Below are 15,528 nucleotides of genomic sequence, written 5' to 3'. Positions count from 1 at the left end.
AAGTGTCGTATATGGTAATATAGTTGTGCTCTACAAAATGCGCTTTCAGTTCTTGTCCTGCACAGATTCATAATTGAATCACCTTGGCCTAACGGTTCTTCTTCGACTTCTCCAGCACACCACTCACTGAGTGGCCGATTCCAATAAGCCTCAAGCCTCCTCTGCCTCTGGTTTTCCCAACATTTCTTGGATAGGCAGAGAATGATGAAGAGGGAGGGGAGACTGGTGGCCTATTTATACGCCTGTAGTGTGATTGGGCTGGTTTTTGCCGGATCTCTGGATGTTTTTGAAGATTTCAAAACTCTTTCTTTCCTGGAGAGTGATGCGGGGTCCCCTTCTTCACCTGTTGCTCAACCTCTTATGGTCGACCTAACTCTTATCCAGGGAGCTGACTCCAAAGGAGCTGGTACGACACAATCTCTTATATATCCAAGTATTGGCATTTGTTTATTAAACCAAAATGCGTTATTCGTACTGTTCATGGGTCGTTTGATAAGAAATTGTAACCTCGAATGCTTCATTTCAATACTAGCGTGAGAATGTTTTGTGTTTTAATGGCTTCTCATGTCAGTCTGCTTGGACGGAACACTGCCTGGTTACCATTTGCATCGCGGGTCTGGATCGGGTCAAAACAGCTGGGTCATTCAGTTGGAGGTTTGTGAGACAACTTTTGGGTATTGGGATTCTGGTTCTGATTCTAAAACTGGTTATCTCAGTAAAACATTAGCAGATTCGACTTAACTAAAATGTGGCTTGGTGCAGGGAGGTGGCTGGTGCGATACTATCAAGAATTGTGTTTTCAGGAAAACGACACGCCGCGGTTCATCGAAATTTATGGAAAAGCAAATACCATTCACTGGGATTTTAAGCAATAAAGCAGAAGAAAATCCTGGTTTCTCCAAGACATAACACTTGTTTTGCTCTTGCTATATTGATTAGAGGTTCCAAATTCTGATTCCTTTGTATGGTTGCAGATTTCTTTAACTGGAACAGGGTCAAGCTGAGATACTGTGATGGGGCGTCTTTCAGTGGGGACAGTAAGAATGAGGTTGGTTTAAACTTTTAAGTATATGTTCTTCGCAATTACTGTGAACAATTGGTGTGCATCAAATGGAAGTTTTTAAACCACTTTCCTGCTTCAGTCGCTAACTTACTCAGTATCAAATCATGTTGTATTTATGGAATATTGTCTTTACACTTAATATTGGTGTTTGGCATTCTTTAGAATTCTGACAGTATCACAGTTATATTCAATTAATGATAGTGTCGAGAATCTAGGTGCTTGATAAAGCTCATCTTGGTAAAATATTCCTTCCACCCTCCAATAGACCCGTTAGTTCTATTAATCTGATTTGGTCTCTGAAATCCATGCCTGTCATACAATGGCAATATTGGGGCAAATCTAGAATTAAAAACTTTGGAGGGGTCAAAGATTTTTTTTTTTTTTTTAAAAAAATCTTTAACCATATAGTTGTAAGAAAAAGTCACAAGATCCTCTCATAAAACTTATTTTAAAACTAGTCTCTGACCAAGGCTAAGACAATACTATCCTAATAATTTTTAAAATATCAACATTTTTCTTATTTTACCAACTACCACACTCAATTGTCTATCCACATTGTCCATTTTAGTAAATTAAGGTATCTTTAAACATCTTTTTAGCCAAACACTTAAATTGCTTGACGTTATTTTAAAGTATTTTTACCAAAAATCAACTTTTTGTTTTTACCAATAATCCAGTTTTTGGAATTCATTAATTCTACTAATTAGTGTTTGCATCAAGTAAACATTATCTCTAAAAGAACAAAACACTATCTCTTAAATTTTAAAAGTGTTTTATATCAAGATTTGAATTTCAGACCCAGTTTAATAGCACAGTTGTTTTGAGTACAAAATGTCACGGGTTCAAATCGTGTCATCTCTACCTATTATTTCGTATCTGAATTGGCTTGTGAGTTAAAAAATATATTTCAAGTCCGGTCAAAAGCAAGTATGTTAAACCAAATGCTTTCTCAATGACTCAATGACTTGCAAATGTTGGATTTAATGATGATGTGACAGTATTTTTTTTATTTGGGTGAAAGTGTATTTCAAAAAAAAAAATGATTCAACTAGTTTTTTTCATGAACCACATTTGCCTCTTTTTTTTGGGGGGAGGTAGATTTTGTATTATCACACAGATTACAAACCAAACTAAGCTTTTCCACACTATTGAATGCATAACAGCAAAATGTTCTGATATCAGAAATTTTTGCTAGCATAGTTTTATTTTGTGCTTTTTTTTTCTCTTTATTTCATTTAATGTTGGTTATGTAAGAAAAGTGATTTGGATTAAGATTTTGTTTTAGCATTAGCACTTGCAATTGCACATTTACAGGTACTTTCCTTTTCAGGCTGCTCAGCTTTATTTTCGAGGACAACGCATTTGGTCAGCTGCTATGGAGAAACTAATGGCTGAAGGAATGCAATCTGCCACTCAGGTGTTTAATTTATTTCCTTTCTAATTCTCAATTGGTTTCCAAATTTCCAGCCACTTTATGAACGCATGCTTCAGGCTCTTCTCTCGGGATGCTCTGCTGGAGGCTTGGCATCCATAATACACTGTGATGAGTTCAAGGACTTGTTTCCACAATCAACAAATGTGAAATGCTTAAGTGATGCTGGACTCTTTCTTGACGTGTGAGAAACGATTCTTTAATACCTTTCTATGATTTCTTTTGGTGTGTATAGTTCTGTTAACATATATGATTTTCATTTTTACTTTAAATCTGCTGTAGAATTGATGTGTCTGGTAACCGCACGCTTCGGAATATGTATGAAGGTGTAGTTAGGATGCAGGTAGAAATACTTTTTTGCTTGTGAAAAATTCCTCTCATTAATTTTTTGTAGTACATTCTTTAACAGAACCTAAACCTCTGATCTGAGTTCTACAATGGTTTATTAATATGTTGCAGTATTTCAACATCTTTATGCTCAGTATTTAACCATCTATTTAATATTGACATGCATATGAAATTGTAGGAAGTGCAAAAGGATCTGCCAAGTACTTGTACCAGCCACCTGGATCCAACTTCAGTAATCACCAATCTTTTCTTTATTGATTTTCTGTTGAATGAATGAATCTTAATCTGTGAGAGGTTAATAGAAGATAATAACCAATTCACTCTCTTTCTATCTCATACAGTGCTTCTTCCCTCAGAATTTGATTGCAAATATTAGGACTCCATTATTTATTCTCAATGCAGCCTATGATGCATGGCAGGTAATCCTCCTTTATATTTCACGTTATCTTTTAATGGCAATTGCCGCCTAGTATTTTGGGAAGGGCTGTTGATATCGTTGCATATAAGCATGTTGAATTAGCTAAGCTACCACAAGGTGATGGTAGATTATCCAGAGAACCCTATCTTCCATCACTCACCTTCCCAGCAATCGTGGTTCAAACAAAAAGACATGAGACTTCCTCATTTTTTTCAATGAGAAGAGTTGAATACAGAACCCTGGGCATGGGAAACCAGGAGTAATAATAGTAATAGGTTGCATAAAATTTCAACTGATTTGAGACTTCGTGTGTAAGATATGTTCAGTAGCTAAGGCTACTCCACTCTACTGAATATTGCCTCTGTTTAATATTGGACAACTTGGATGTGTTCTGTTTATTTTTCAGCTCCAAGCTAGTCTTGCTCCAAAATCAGCCGATCCTCATGGTTCTTGGGATGCATGCAAGCATAATCATGCAGAATGTAATTCAACACAGATCCAGATTTTGCAAGGTGACTTAAAGTTCTACTTTCTATGCTTTGTTTTCCATTACTAATGGACTTTTTAATTAGAACAGATACGTGGGTACCTTTGTATATTGATTTCTCCTGTCTCTTTAACGGTACAGCCTTCAGGAACCAAATGCTAGAAGCCGTATATGTCTTCTCAAAGTCAACTCAAAATGGTTTATTCATAAACTCTTGTTTTGCTCATTGCCAATCTGAGAGACAGGACACATGGTTTGCTGATGATTCTCCCCTCCTCAATAATAAGGTACCTCTTCCCCGTCAGAGAAACTTCGTAGGAAATATAAAAGAGGCATCTATACATTGTTTCTTCAAATTAAAACTTTTTCTAAACAGTCTACTGCTCTTGTATATGATATTAACAACTTAGCTGTCTAACCTGATAAGGGAATGAATGAGCTTATTTGTATGTATCTGCAAGTATATTGTGGGATTATAGAACGTCGAATGAAAATTTCATTATATATGGAATTTTCCATTATAATTATGTTATGTTATCAATATGCAGAGGATTGCTCAATCTGTTGGAGACTGGTATTTTGATCGAGTTGATGTTAAAGCCATTGACTGTCCATACCCCTGTGACAACACTTGCCATAATCTAGTTTTCAAGTGAGTGAAGAACCTGTCTGTTCCTCATTATTTTTTCTTGATTCATCTCCCAAATTTCTATTTATAGAGATTGTAACATTCATTTATCATGACCTAAGTCATCACTTGCTGAAGAATGCAAATGCAATGGCTGGCATAATTCTTCTACAACGCCTTTGAACAAGTGAATTATTAGTTGTTTGTTATCTCAGTAGAACATTTTAAGTTCGCTGGGCTCAAAAATAAAATATAATTGAGATGTTTCCAGAAAGCTAAGCTCTATATTTCTCTTATCCTTGTCATATTCATCATGTCCTATGATTTATTGTATATCTTTCCTTCCAAATGTTGCACCAGCACCACAATACAAACTCTAGATCACATGGTCATTATGAGTCAGGATTTTAAACCTGGCATTTGATGAGGTTCAAGTTTGTGCCCAAGCCTGGCTCACATATATACTGTGGATTTAATAAAGCTGCCTTATTTGAATGAATATGGAAGCTGTGGTTATTTGGTGTTCTATGAGGCTCGTACACCATCTTTTTTATGAATTTTCTGTCTCAAATTTCAATTGTTAGACTGAAGATATTATCTTCTCTGCAGTGATGTTGCTTCAACTATATCATTCTCTCAGTCCTCAAGACTAACCTTTACCACGCTAAATCTGCTTAGTTCCATTGTGATGTCATTAATATCTTCCAAAAGCACCATGGGGTTTCAGTTTGATCAATGACACTTGATTAAACATGGAGAAGGCGGTTTCAGTTTGATCATTGACACTTGATTGAAACATGGAGAAGTGCACAGAGCTGCAACAGCAGGTGGATGTGCTTGCTCATAAGCCCCGAACACGTAAAATACATAATTGAAGGCCAATTTTTCAGCAGCCCAATTATCATGTCTTTCTTGTGTTGCTTCTCGCAGCTGCCTCTGTTTTTCATCAAAATGAGTTTTTTTTTAAGACATTGAGAATCAATTTTGGTAGAAAACCTCACAATGATGAACTTATTTGATTCAAATGAGTTGCCAGAAAGTTCACTTGGAAATCATGAAAAAAATAGCCAACTAAATAAGTAAAATTTTGGCACTCACTGATATCTCGAAACTCCTTATAGTTGAGTTATTCCCAAGCTGATATCTTACATGCCACAGTCAACTACACTGATTTCTTTAAAATCATAGGATCTATATACATATGAAAATAGGTAGATGTTCTCAACAGCCTCACCAACTCCCATTTTTTAGTACGAGGGAGGCATAAATTTACCTAACTATAAACCTTCTTAACCAACTTCAACAGTCAAATATTTGTTTTTGGAATGTCGGATAGGCAAGTTTATTGATTCACCTAGATGTAGTCGTACATTGCTTCTGCCTTGATCAATCCAATACAGACTGAGCCCTCCAAAAAAGGCGAAAACAAATCATTATAATGATTAATGCCAATATATCCTTCATCATATATATATATATACAATTCGGGTCTTCGAAGAACTGATGTTTCCTAGATCGTCGATCTCTGGTATTTGTCATGTTTTACCCATACATGAAACTTTAACATGATATTGATAACGTTGGGTTTTTTTCTTTTCCCTTTCTGTAACACTCATTGTAACGCAATCTCATTCACAACATTGTCAACTAGGTAACAGAATACAATGAAAATTGAATACAAGCTCCAAAAATCACAATAGCATAATCTACTGTTTTGAGTCAACCGGGATTCGACCAGCCCCAGTCATCTGCTCATATATTTACAACAGCTGAAAAATGTACAGAAGAGAATCAGTGACAGAGACTTCGACGGTCCCACCTGAAATCCCATCACCACAATTATCTACCAATCAGATGATCAAGATAACCTTCAAAAAAGGAAACTCTTTTATACCAAGAAAGTGAAGTCCATCCCCATGTTTAAAATTACCCAACCTAGATTGAAAATCAACATTTATGTGTGTCCTTCATAGCATATGCTTTTTGAACCTAGTTTGGTTTAGATATGACAGGAAAAAAAAAAATCAAACGTTGCAAGAAGAGCTATGCCAAAACATTAGCAGTCAGAAGCCGCCGTGTCGAGACGTAGATGCAAGCGCCACTGCCTGTGCCCATACCTTTAGGCGAGCCTTTACTTCTCGTGGATCATCACCTGCATATAGATAACATAGTTAATAATCATAAAAAAAAAACATGCAAATCGATACAAAAGTTTCTAGCTTTAAGTAACTATGCAATAAACTACACAAAGCCTGTATGCAAAACTGCAATAATTGGGAACATTGAATTATTTCTTAGCCCCCCCATTTCAATTTCTAGACCCAAAATTATGTTCAAGAATGAGAATGAAGAGACACTAGGTATCGAACGCTAACCAGGGCTAGAAATCCGCCAGTTGGCAATAGGGGAGTTGCCACCGCTGCTTGTCTCTAGGGTGGATCCCGACAGAGACACACGACTAGGCATTTCCAGCATGCGCTCATGCTCCAATTCAAACCCAAGGTCTCTACAAGCCTTCACTTCCTCATAGTCCATGCACAATGACCTCCTCCCTCCCTTTGGCCTCGTTATCACCACCAACCCTCCGCCTTCACTCTCTCCACTAAAACTATTACAGTGCCCGTAGTAATTACCCATTCCCGCTCCCTCATCTTTCTTTTTACTCTCATTATCACCATCCACCAATATTTCTCTTACTGCCCTTCTGCTCCCCATAATCTTTCTCATCTTACCCTTTCGAGCTTCATTTTCACTGGCATACTCCTTAACACCAACAAGTTGCTTCTTTACCAACCCTCCGCGATTTCTCCGGCGAGGCGGTGTCGCTGGAAGCGAGTAACATCCAACTTCCTTATCGGAATCCGAGGAAAGGTCAAGCATGCCTATCCCTTCTTCGTCATCGGAGAGTTCCTCATCTGCATCGAAGCTTTCAAAGGACAAGCCTGACGATAACATCATCATACCATCGCAATCTGGATAATCACCATCTTCAATAGTATACATCGAACTAGTACACAGAGACAACCTAGACAAATTATCTTCAAGCATAGTAGCAGAAGAAGAAGAAGAAGAAGAAGAAGAAAGCAAGTTGGTGCTCTCAGCTAATAACATAATCAACCAGAAGAGAAAGAAAAACAAAAAACAAAAGCAAATAAGGCAAAAATTTTGATCAAAGTATGGGAAAGGGTAAGTAAATTATAGCATTAAAATGATTTGATCTTCATTTCCTGATAAGCTGAAGGTAAGCATAATCCTCTCGCTAACATTCCCATTTATACAAACGTCATCCCATTGAAATTCCCACTACCCCCATACACGTGTCGATCGAGCTTAAATTCATCCCTTAAGTTCTCCTCACTCGAAGACTGAGGGGGTAATCACGGTAATTAGCAACGGGATTACAGGGAATTAATAAATGCTAATTCCGGTAATTAACATGAGAAGTTTCGCCGTTTGGTTAGATAATAGAAATGATTAAGAAATAAATACACACGTCGGATAATGGGAGGATTAACGTACAGAATCAGGAGAAAGGACGAGTGTCCCACACCAGTAAAACAGTGACACGTAAACATAGATAACCCCTGCAGTGGGTTACACTAGCGAGCCACTGAAGGCCTCATGCGAGTGCCTGAGTGGGCAGGCGACCGAAAATTGAAAGAGGAAGCTACTCGATTTCCTAGAAGGTAGTCCAAGTCTGTGGTCACGGGTCCATTTGCCAAGAGCAAGGTCTGACTGTTCTGGCTACACGGACTACTAGTTGTACAATATTGTGTAACAAAATTCACAAGTACCCCACAATTCAACCTCTTATACTGATCTTTTATCACTGTCTAGTGGAAAATTTGGGATCTACCGCACCAATTATTCAGTAATTTGTCCATTATGCAGCCTGGACTGTCGCATTCTTTTCTTATTTTTCTGTTTTTGAGTTATACGAAAGAAATGGGTAGAGGGGAGGAATAAGTAAGAATTTTTTTTTTTTTTTTAAAGCGTGCTAAAGCAAGTGAAGTATGCGTCAATTTGGTGTTTTAACGTACCTAGATTCTGACCTACTGAAAACATCCCGCCTACGCTTTTCACACATTTCCGAAACTGCCCATCTCAATTCCACTAAGGGCAGTTTCGGCGGTGGAAAAGGATTATAAATTTTATCGGTGGGTTTGATAATTGATAGTGATGTTTATCAAGTGATGTACAAACCGCGTTTAAAAGGACAGTTGTCTGCGTTAGCTTCTCCATGGCCCATTGTGGCCCACCTTACCAGGCCCAACAATGACCACCTACACGGATGCACCCATATGCTTTGACTCAATCAACTATTACACGTGGCATTAAATAGCCATTCCAACGCATCACTTATCCTCTCCACACTCTGCTTACTAAGTAGTGGGTCACCACTGTTACCCCCATATCGAGAACTGCTATTGCTTTTCTCTCTTTTTCCCTTTTTTTTTTTTATTTTAAAAATATATTTTTTAAATTAATTGGGGCCCGTCTAAAATATATAATAATCATAAAAAGGCTTTGGACCAATTTAATAAACAGAAATAAGTGCTAAGCAAGTATGGTAAACACTGCCGCTCAGCGACCGTTGATCTTGTTGACTAGTCGCCTTCCTCAACAAGCTTTTTAAGATGTCAATGGAAATGGACGGTTGGAATTGTCGCTGTGGCGTTAAGATGTGTACACGTGCACTTCTAATCACGCTCCTTCGTGTGATCGCATGATGAATTGAAAACCGTGCGGTGAGGAGCTTTATTTTTGGTGATGTTATAATTACTTTTGGTGATAATTATAAATATTATGAAATCCATTTCTATGTATTAACTTATTTTCTATACAAAATATTTATTTAAAATTTCTGATAAAAATAAGACCGTCTCAAATATTTTATTTTGAAAAGAAAAATAGAAATTAATTATGCGTAGTTTATCTGGTGACACGATAAAAGTGTTTATTTCAATTTTACGAGTATTAGGTTTGAGTCTCAATCTTTCATATCTTTTAGTTAAGTGATGAAAAAATAAAATATAAATTTGTTAATTTATTAGGAATAATGATTACTTTATATTTTATAAATAATGAAAGAAAAATAACTAAAACGCCATAAATTAAATTTGTTAAACTGGAGACGTGGTAGCACACTTGCATTTCTGGCACCGATGGTGAATGGATGGCTGTCTCTCTGCATCTCTTTTTTTTATATATATTCTTTTTCTTTTCACAGAAATTGTTAATAAAACTCTGTGACTAAATAATTGGGGCTGTGGTCAAACCTTGGAAATTCTAATAATTGTATTAAAATGGCATCATTTGCAGATGAGACAATAAAAATCCAAAATTTTCAGAGACAAACAAACAGGTTAATGAAACTTCCATCGTTTTTTTTTTAAAAGAAAAAAAAAAGCTATGGTTGGATATAGAATAAAGAAGTAAATAAATGGTGAAAAAAAAAAAACACATATTTACATATGCTAAGGTCAAAAAATAGTGGACAATTAATATAATCAAATAAATTTGAAAAAAAAAATCAAATCAACTGAAATTTAGATAGATTAAACGTCAGAAGAGAAATAAAATTTAGGTGATTATTTGAATGAAAAAATCTTCTTCGTTACTTAATTTATATTATTAATCAATTGAGACATAAGCCTAAACTTTATAAGTTTATCTGATTGAAAATTATCATAAAGAAAAAAATAATTAAAATAAAGAAGTTGGACAGTGGAAGGGATTGTTTAAGAATGAGAAGTGGTTTAGATTTAATGTCTTTATCTTTATTTTTTAATTATTGCTAGCAAATTAGATGAATTGCTTATAGAGATAATTCAAAATAGTGATAATAAATAATTTAAAAATTAGAGAAAGAACGAAATAATTTTAAACACGGAAATAAGAAAATGTTTAAAACGATTGAGTAAGAAGAATTGGCATTGGACAGTGAATACGTCAGTGAAAAGATTAAATTTTACGTAAAGTTTACAGACGTTGATTATCAAAGTCAGGAAATATTTTTATATTTTTAACGTTTAAAAGTGATTAATATAATTTTTTTAATTAAAAGGAAAAATTGACTTTTTTTTAAAAAATATATATACTTTTAATTTTAAGAGAATAAGTCATTTTATAAATTTTAAAAAAATAATAATAATAATATATAATTTTATTAATATATATTATTCTTATCTATTTTATAATTTTTATTCACTCTATTTGTTTTTACGTATATTAAAAAAAAGATAATTTTTCTTAATTATATTTATTTTAAAAATATTAAATTTTCTTAAATATTAAAAAATATTTTAAATATTTATTTAAAAAATAATTAATGAAAGATTATAATAAAAATAAAATAAAATTATAATAATGGATTTATATATTATTTATAATAAAAAATAAAAGTAAACAATAATTTTAAAATAGTGAAAAAATAAAATATAGATAAAAATTATAAAATAGAGAGAAAATTTTTTAACTTATATTCAAACAGTGAAAAATAATTTATTTTCTAAAAATATTTTTATGTATAAATTACTTTTTGCAAATAAATAATACTGGACTCTATTTATTTTTTAAAATGGATTTTTTAAATGGATTAATGTAAAATATTTTGTTAATTAAACTAAAAATTAAACAGATTTTATGAAAATTATTAATATATAAATGAAATATATAATGATCAAAGCATAATTTTTAAATACAAATAAAACAAAATTTTCATTCTTTTTCTAAAAAAATGACTTCAAACTTTTTAAAAAATTTGAACAGTTTTTAGAAACTTGAAAGTGGTGGTTACCAAGCAAGGCTTTTGTCTGAGTTGAGGTCAGAGAATCTGCACTCTGCAAGGCTAAAGCCTAAAGAAAACAGGAAGGGGACCCACCTTGGGCTGGTGCAATAATCATGTGGTGATTTGTGATTAGGAGCCCAGTATTCACATACCCACAAAAGATGGGCAAAGGCCCAAATTATTATTTGGGTCTGACTGAAACGGCCCAACAGATTCTCAAAGTAACTGTGTCGCCAGTTTATGAATTTTATTTATTTTTATTTTCATTGCATTTTTTATTATAATATGAGACTTTACTCTGGAAAAAAGAGGGTGGTAAGAAAAATTATTGATTACATATGTTAAAAACTTGAATTAAATTCTTACGAATTAATAATATGAATTTTAAAAATCCATAAAAAATATCAATTTCATGTGAATTTAAAAAAAAAAAAATATTCCCTCTCTATTTTTTTTATCAATTAAAACTTTTATGTAATCATAAACAATTAATTAAATCATAAATTTTTATAAATATTTTCATCATATATGAATATTTTATTATGTATGATTTTATAAAAATTTATTAATTTTTTTTTATGTCAAATGAATGGAAAGAGAATATGGTAAGAAACTATTGCGTTTGTCTCGTAACTTTGAAGAAAATCTTTGGAAATGAATTTAAGAAACAAAACTACCAAAAAAATCTATCTAACTGCAGGCAAGAAAAAAAAGGATTAAAATCACAAGTTACCATATCAGCTATTTGTTCTGGATGATTAAGGAATTAATATCAGAGGGTGACAAGTGGCTGCTGCAATGGTTGGGGTTACCATATCTGCAATTTCTTGATTCACCTCAGAATTGACTAATATTTCCCTTGAAATGGAAGTTTTCTTACTTTAATTATAAAGTTTTTCTTAAAGTAAACTTTAATCTCTTTAAGAAGCTACAACACTTGACTAATAATGCATATGGCCCTTATTAGATTATGAGTCACTATCCTCTTGTACGGATTGTATAGCAACTGAATAACTATCATTTCACTTGTGGGGTTCTCTGCCACACGTGTGTGTGTTCCTGTGTGCTCGTGTGGATCACAGTGTGAGAGTGAGAGAGAGAGAGAGATTGGGACTTGCAGATCAAGAAATTGAAAAATGAGACTTGTTTTAGGTGTTGCGTTGCTTAACTATAGATCATCTAAAAGTTGAAGGCACTGAAAAGTGATAAAGCTCGTAGAAAAGTGATTACAATCTGTTGTCTCTTGGAGACAAGGATGGGCACCCATATCAATCTTCAACTCGTTAATTAAAAAACAATTCATGAAAGATGCGTCATGTAGTTTTCAGTTTTCTTGCTATTAAAGGATACACCAAAATAATATATACTAAAATAAAAAAAAATCTCACATCTTTTCTGGGGATACTTAACACAGAGAATTGCAACACTGTAATGCATATGCAATGAGGCAAAGAGGAGAACTACACTGGCATATGCAACCCTTATTCTGCAATCCTACCTCCCCACACCCAACAGCTAAAACAAAGCTAGTTAATAAGAAAAGATTGTTTTTTTTTTTTTTTGGCTCACAAATATTTCAAAACCATAGGGTGAGAAATGTTTTTGTATCAGTCCTATTTACAAGAGAAAAATCTATGGCACACACCTGTAAAATAAAGAAACAGCTCTAGCCAGCATCCGTTGGAGCATCTTCAGTTTCTTCGTCTAATGCCAGTGGTTTCACTCGAATGCCTATCAAAGCTAAATATGTCCATAGGCTGCTGTAAGTCTTTGAATATCTTTTGGGCATATATCAGAATTTTGGAAAGGTTCTTGTTGCTGCTGGTTTTGAGGCCAGACGGCGCTTGAATTTTGGGTTAGGAAATGCGTTTCTGATTTTATCTCATTGTATAAGGATTGCGGAAGACTTTGATTTTGTAAAGCTGCAGCCATTATCAATGGATTATGAAGATATTCTGGCCATTTTACGTCCTCCTGTTGGCTTCCCATCAGCTGGTTTTGGCCCTCTTTCTCCGTTGAGCTACAGTCCCCTAATCCCCAAGAAAAGATTGTGCTCTCAAAGAAAGTGCTTTGCAGTTCGGCGTTGCCGCTGCTTCCAGTGCTGCTGTTACTATTGTTGCTCAGGGCAACTGCTTCCCAAAACCGTGAACTATTGATTGGAAAAGATGCTAATGAAGGATCGTCGGAGGGAACAGTAACGGAGGGCTTGAAGGGCATAGAAGTGGAAAGAAATGAACTTGTCGTTGGTGGAAGGATGGTGGGTATTGAACTGGAAGAGAATTCTGAGTTCATATCCAAAGATTTGCTGGTTTGGGTGAACCAATGGGAGGGGATTGAGTTCGTTACAAGCCTGGAATTGGACGCATAATTCAATTGCTGAAGAGGGAAATGCCCCACCAAATCCGAAGGTTGGCAGTTGGTTGTGGAGCCTTCATGATGGGAGGTTGCGAACCTTTCCAAGAAAAAGTCCTTGTTGCTTATGGGCGACATCAAATTGCTGTTGTTACTGTGGTTGTTGGTGTTGCTGCTCATAGTTTTGGAGTTGGAAGAACCTTTTCCCTCTAAATGGTAGGATTGTGTCTTTTCTTGTGAAGTTGGCCCGGGCTTAGAATTATTGGCTTCAAGGAGGTTCAATTCATTGGAGACTCCAGAGGCCTTTTCTTGGCTCTTGTTGGCAGGTGGATTCTTGTCTTGTCCATTGTTTTCAACCTCGGATAGCGGTTTGTGGGTAACAGGGTCAATGCCTCTCTGCCTAAGTTTCTTCTTTAAGCAAGAGTTCCAGAGATTTTTTATTTCGTTGTCGGTCCTTCCGGGCAGTTGTGCTGCAATCTGAGACCACCTGAGATCCCAAAAGTGTTAACTAGCTTTTTCATGAACAAAGGAGAGAGTTTTTATGAATATATAAATATACACATGTATACCTGTTGCCCAGAACTGCATGAAGTTCAATTATGAGGTTCTCTTCCTGTTGGGAGAATGTGCCTCTCTTCAAATCAGGCCTCAGGTAATTAATCCACCTCAATCTGCAGCTCTTTCCACACCTTTGCAAACCTGCAAATTCACCGAAAGTACAAAAGATAGAAATCAGTGAACTGCAGAAGTAGTAGTTCAGCTTGAAACAGAGGAAATTAATGAGGCTATTGTGAGATACCAGCTTGCTTAGGAACAGAGCTCCAACAACCATGGCCATACTTGGTAATATGCCTGAGAAGTTTCTCATCTTCCTCTGGGGACCAGAGGCCTTTCCTTAGCTTCTGCTTGTAGCAGCAAGAGTGCCTTCCCATTTGGAGTAAGACCCACCAAGCAATGAAGGGGGAAGATGAGATATCTTTCCTAAAACAGCAAAGTTTGCTGAATCCCAGGTGAAGTGTCAGCAATTAACACAGGTGGCTCGGAAACGGATGTGTAGGTAGATGGTTTCGCAGAAAAGATGTAAGCACACATACAGAGAGTTGAAAAGGGAGCCGAGAAAATGAAGTAGCAGCTGAGAAAGGGAGTTGAATTAATATAAGGTAGCCTTCAAGAGAGAAAAGTCGCCGTCAATAAGCTCCTAATCTCTCTGTTTTTTTTTTTTCCTTTTCTTTTCTTTTCTTTTTTTTTTTTTTTTCTGGAGATCAATTATATATTTATATTTATTTATTTATTTAGTTGAAAGGTTCAGAAATGAGTTAATAGTCTGAGTTGCATATGTCTAATCAGAGGTCTGAGAATTAATGTCTTTTGCAAGAATGGTGGGGCATCTCATTGATAATTCATTGAAGACAATTTTATATATATATAAAAAAAAAAGTTGATCATAACCTAGGCCAGAAATTCAAGCCAGTTAAATGAAAAAAGGGTTCAATCCTCATCTTCAATGTGGTAAATAAACACCAAACTCCTTATAGTGAAAAAAAAAAAAATATTGCAGTTTTGGTGATTTTCTGTTTGAATGAGCTTGAAAGCCATGTAAAAGAACCCACAGGATCAAGAAAAATCTCAAGGGAATGACAGAGATGTGACATAAGCTAGAATTACCTATTTTCATAATATTCATCACTTTCTTCTCAATGAAAAATTAAAAAATAATAGGAAATGCTGCTTCTGTTACCATCTCATGTTTATAAAAGAGTTCATTAACAACCGACAAGTTATAATATTTTTTTCTTTAATTTCATATTTCTTTGCATTTAGCAAGTAAACTATTATTTGTTTATGCCTTTGTGTGAAGGGGAAGGGAAATTGTTGAAAAGATAGAAAAGTTTTGATGATGATTAGGTGGAAATTAAGAAGAGAGAGTGTGTAGTTATTTTCTGAAAGTAAATGATATCTTCCCATAAGTGAAGAAATCACAACGAGGGTTGCTAATTTCCTGACTCCACC

General features: G+C 34.9%; 3 protein-coding genes across 3 annotated transcripts; 1 reads left to right on the top strand and 2 right to left on the bottom strand.

Annotated features, from left to right (window-relative positions):
- Window positions 1–5,398, top strand: LOC110613785 (pectin acetylesterase 6). Its single transcript, XM_021755095.2, has 13 exons — window positions 1–406; window positions 572–654; window positions 763–892; window positions 975–1,048; window positions 2,394–2,480; window positions 2,555–2,679; window positions 2,778–2,838; window positions 3,022–3,075; window positions 3,185–3,262; window positions 3,668–3,773; window positions 3,890–4,035; window positions 4,297–4,400; window positions 4,986–5,398. Exons 1-13 carry the CDS (start codon window positions 202–204, stop codon window positions 5,113–5,115), a joined length of 1,383 nt encoding a protein of 460 aa, XP_021610787.1. The 5' UTR covers window positions 1–201; the 3' UTR covers window positions 5,116–5,398.
- A 630-nt stretch (window positions 5,399–6,028) lies between these two features.
- Window positions 6,029–8,267, bottom strand: LOC110613803. Its single transcript, XM_021755131.2, has 2 exons — window positions 6,752–8,267; window positions 6,029–6,528 (listed from the first exon to the last, which is right to left on the bottom strand). The coding sequence occupies exons 1-2, from the start codon at window positions 7,485–7,487 to the stop codon at window positions 6,440–6,442; spliced, it is 825 nt and encodes a 274-aa protein (XP_021610823.1). The 5' UTR covers window positions 7,488–8,267; the 3' UTR covers window positions 6,029–6,439.
- A 4,232-nt stretch (window positions 8,268–12,499) lies between these two features.
- Window positions 12,500–14,745, bottom strand: LOC110613797 (transcription factor MYB61). The gene is made up of 3 exons (XM_021755118.2): window positions 14,318–14,745; window positions 14,088–14,217; window positions 12,500–14,005 (listed from the first exon to the last, which is right to left on the bottom strand). Exons 1-3 carry the CDS (start codon window positions 14,448–14,450, stop codon window positions 12,907–12,909), a joined length of 1,362 nt encoding a protein of 453 aa, XP_021610810.1. The 5' UTR covers window positions 14,451–14,745; the 3' UTR covers window positions 12,500–12,906.
- Between the last annotated feature and the right edge of the window lie 783 nt (window positions 14,746–15,528).

The sequence above is a fragment of the Manihot esculenta genome, chromosome 1 (genome assembly GCF_001659605.2).
Source record: "Manihot esculenta cultivar AM560-2 chromosome 1, M.esculenta_v8, whole genome shotgun sequence".
In the NCBI taxonomy this organism is placed as follows: domain Eukaryota; kingdom Viridiplantae; phylum Streptophyta; class Magnoliopsida; order Malpighiales; family Euphorbiaceae; genus Manihot; species Manihot esculenta.
The sequence above is the reverse complement of the archived record's forward strand: the minus strand, read 5'-3'. Positions and strand labels throughout refer to the sequence as shown.

Coding starts and splice junctions, on each gene's coding strand:
- LOC110613803 (XM_021755131.2), bottom strand. CDS start 7,487: ATGTTATTAGCTGAGAGCACCAACTTGCTTTCTTCTTCTTCTTCTTCT. Junction 6,529..6,751: donor CTGGCGGATTTCTAGCCCTG/GTTAGCGTTCGA, acceptor ATCTATATGCAG/GTGATGATCCACGAGAAGTA.
- LOC110613785 (XM_021755095.2), top strand. CDS start 202: ATGATGAAGAGGGAGGGGAGACTGGTGGCCTATTTATACGCCTGTAGT. Junction 1,049..2,393: donor GTGGGGACAGTAAGAATGAG/GTTGGTTTAAAC, acceptor TTTCCTTTTCAG/GCTGCTCAGCTTTATTTTCG. Junction 3,076..3,184: donor GCCACCTGGATCCAACTTCA/GTAATCACCAAT, acceptor TATCTCATACAG/TGCTTCTTCCCTCAGAATTT.
- LOC110613797 (XM_021755118.2), bottom strand. CDS start 14,450: ATGGGAAGGCACTCTTGCTGCTACAAGCAGAAGCTAAGGAAAGGCCTC. Junction 14,218..14,317: donor CTCTGTTCCTAAGCAAGCTG/GTATCTCACAAT, acceptor GTGAATTTGCAG/GTTTGCAAAGGTGTGGAAAG. Junction 14,006..14,087: donor CATGCAGTTCTGGGCAACAG/GTATACATGTGT, acceptor TTGGGATCTCAG/GTGGTCTCAGATTGCAGCAC.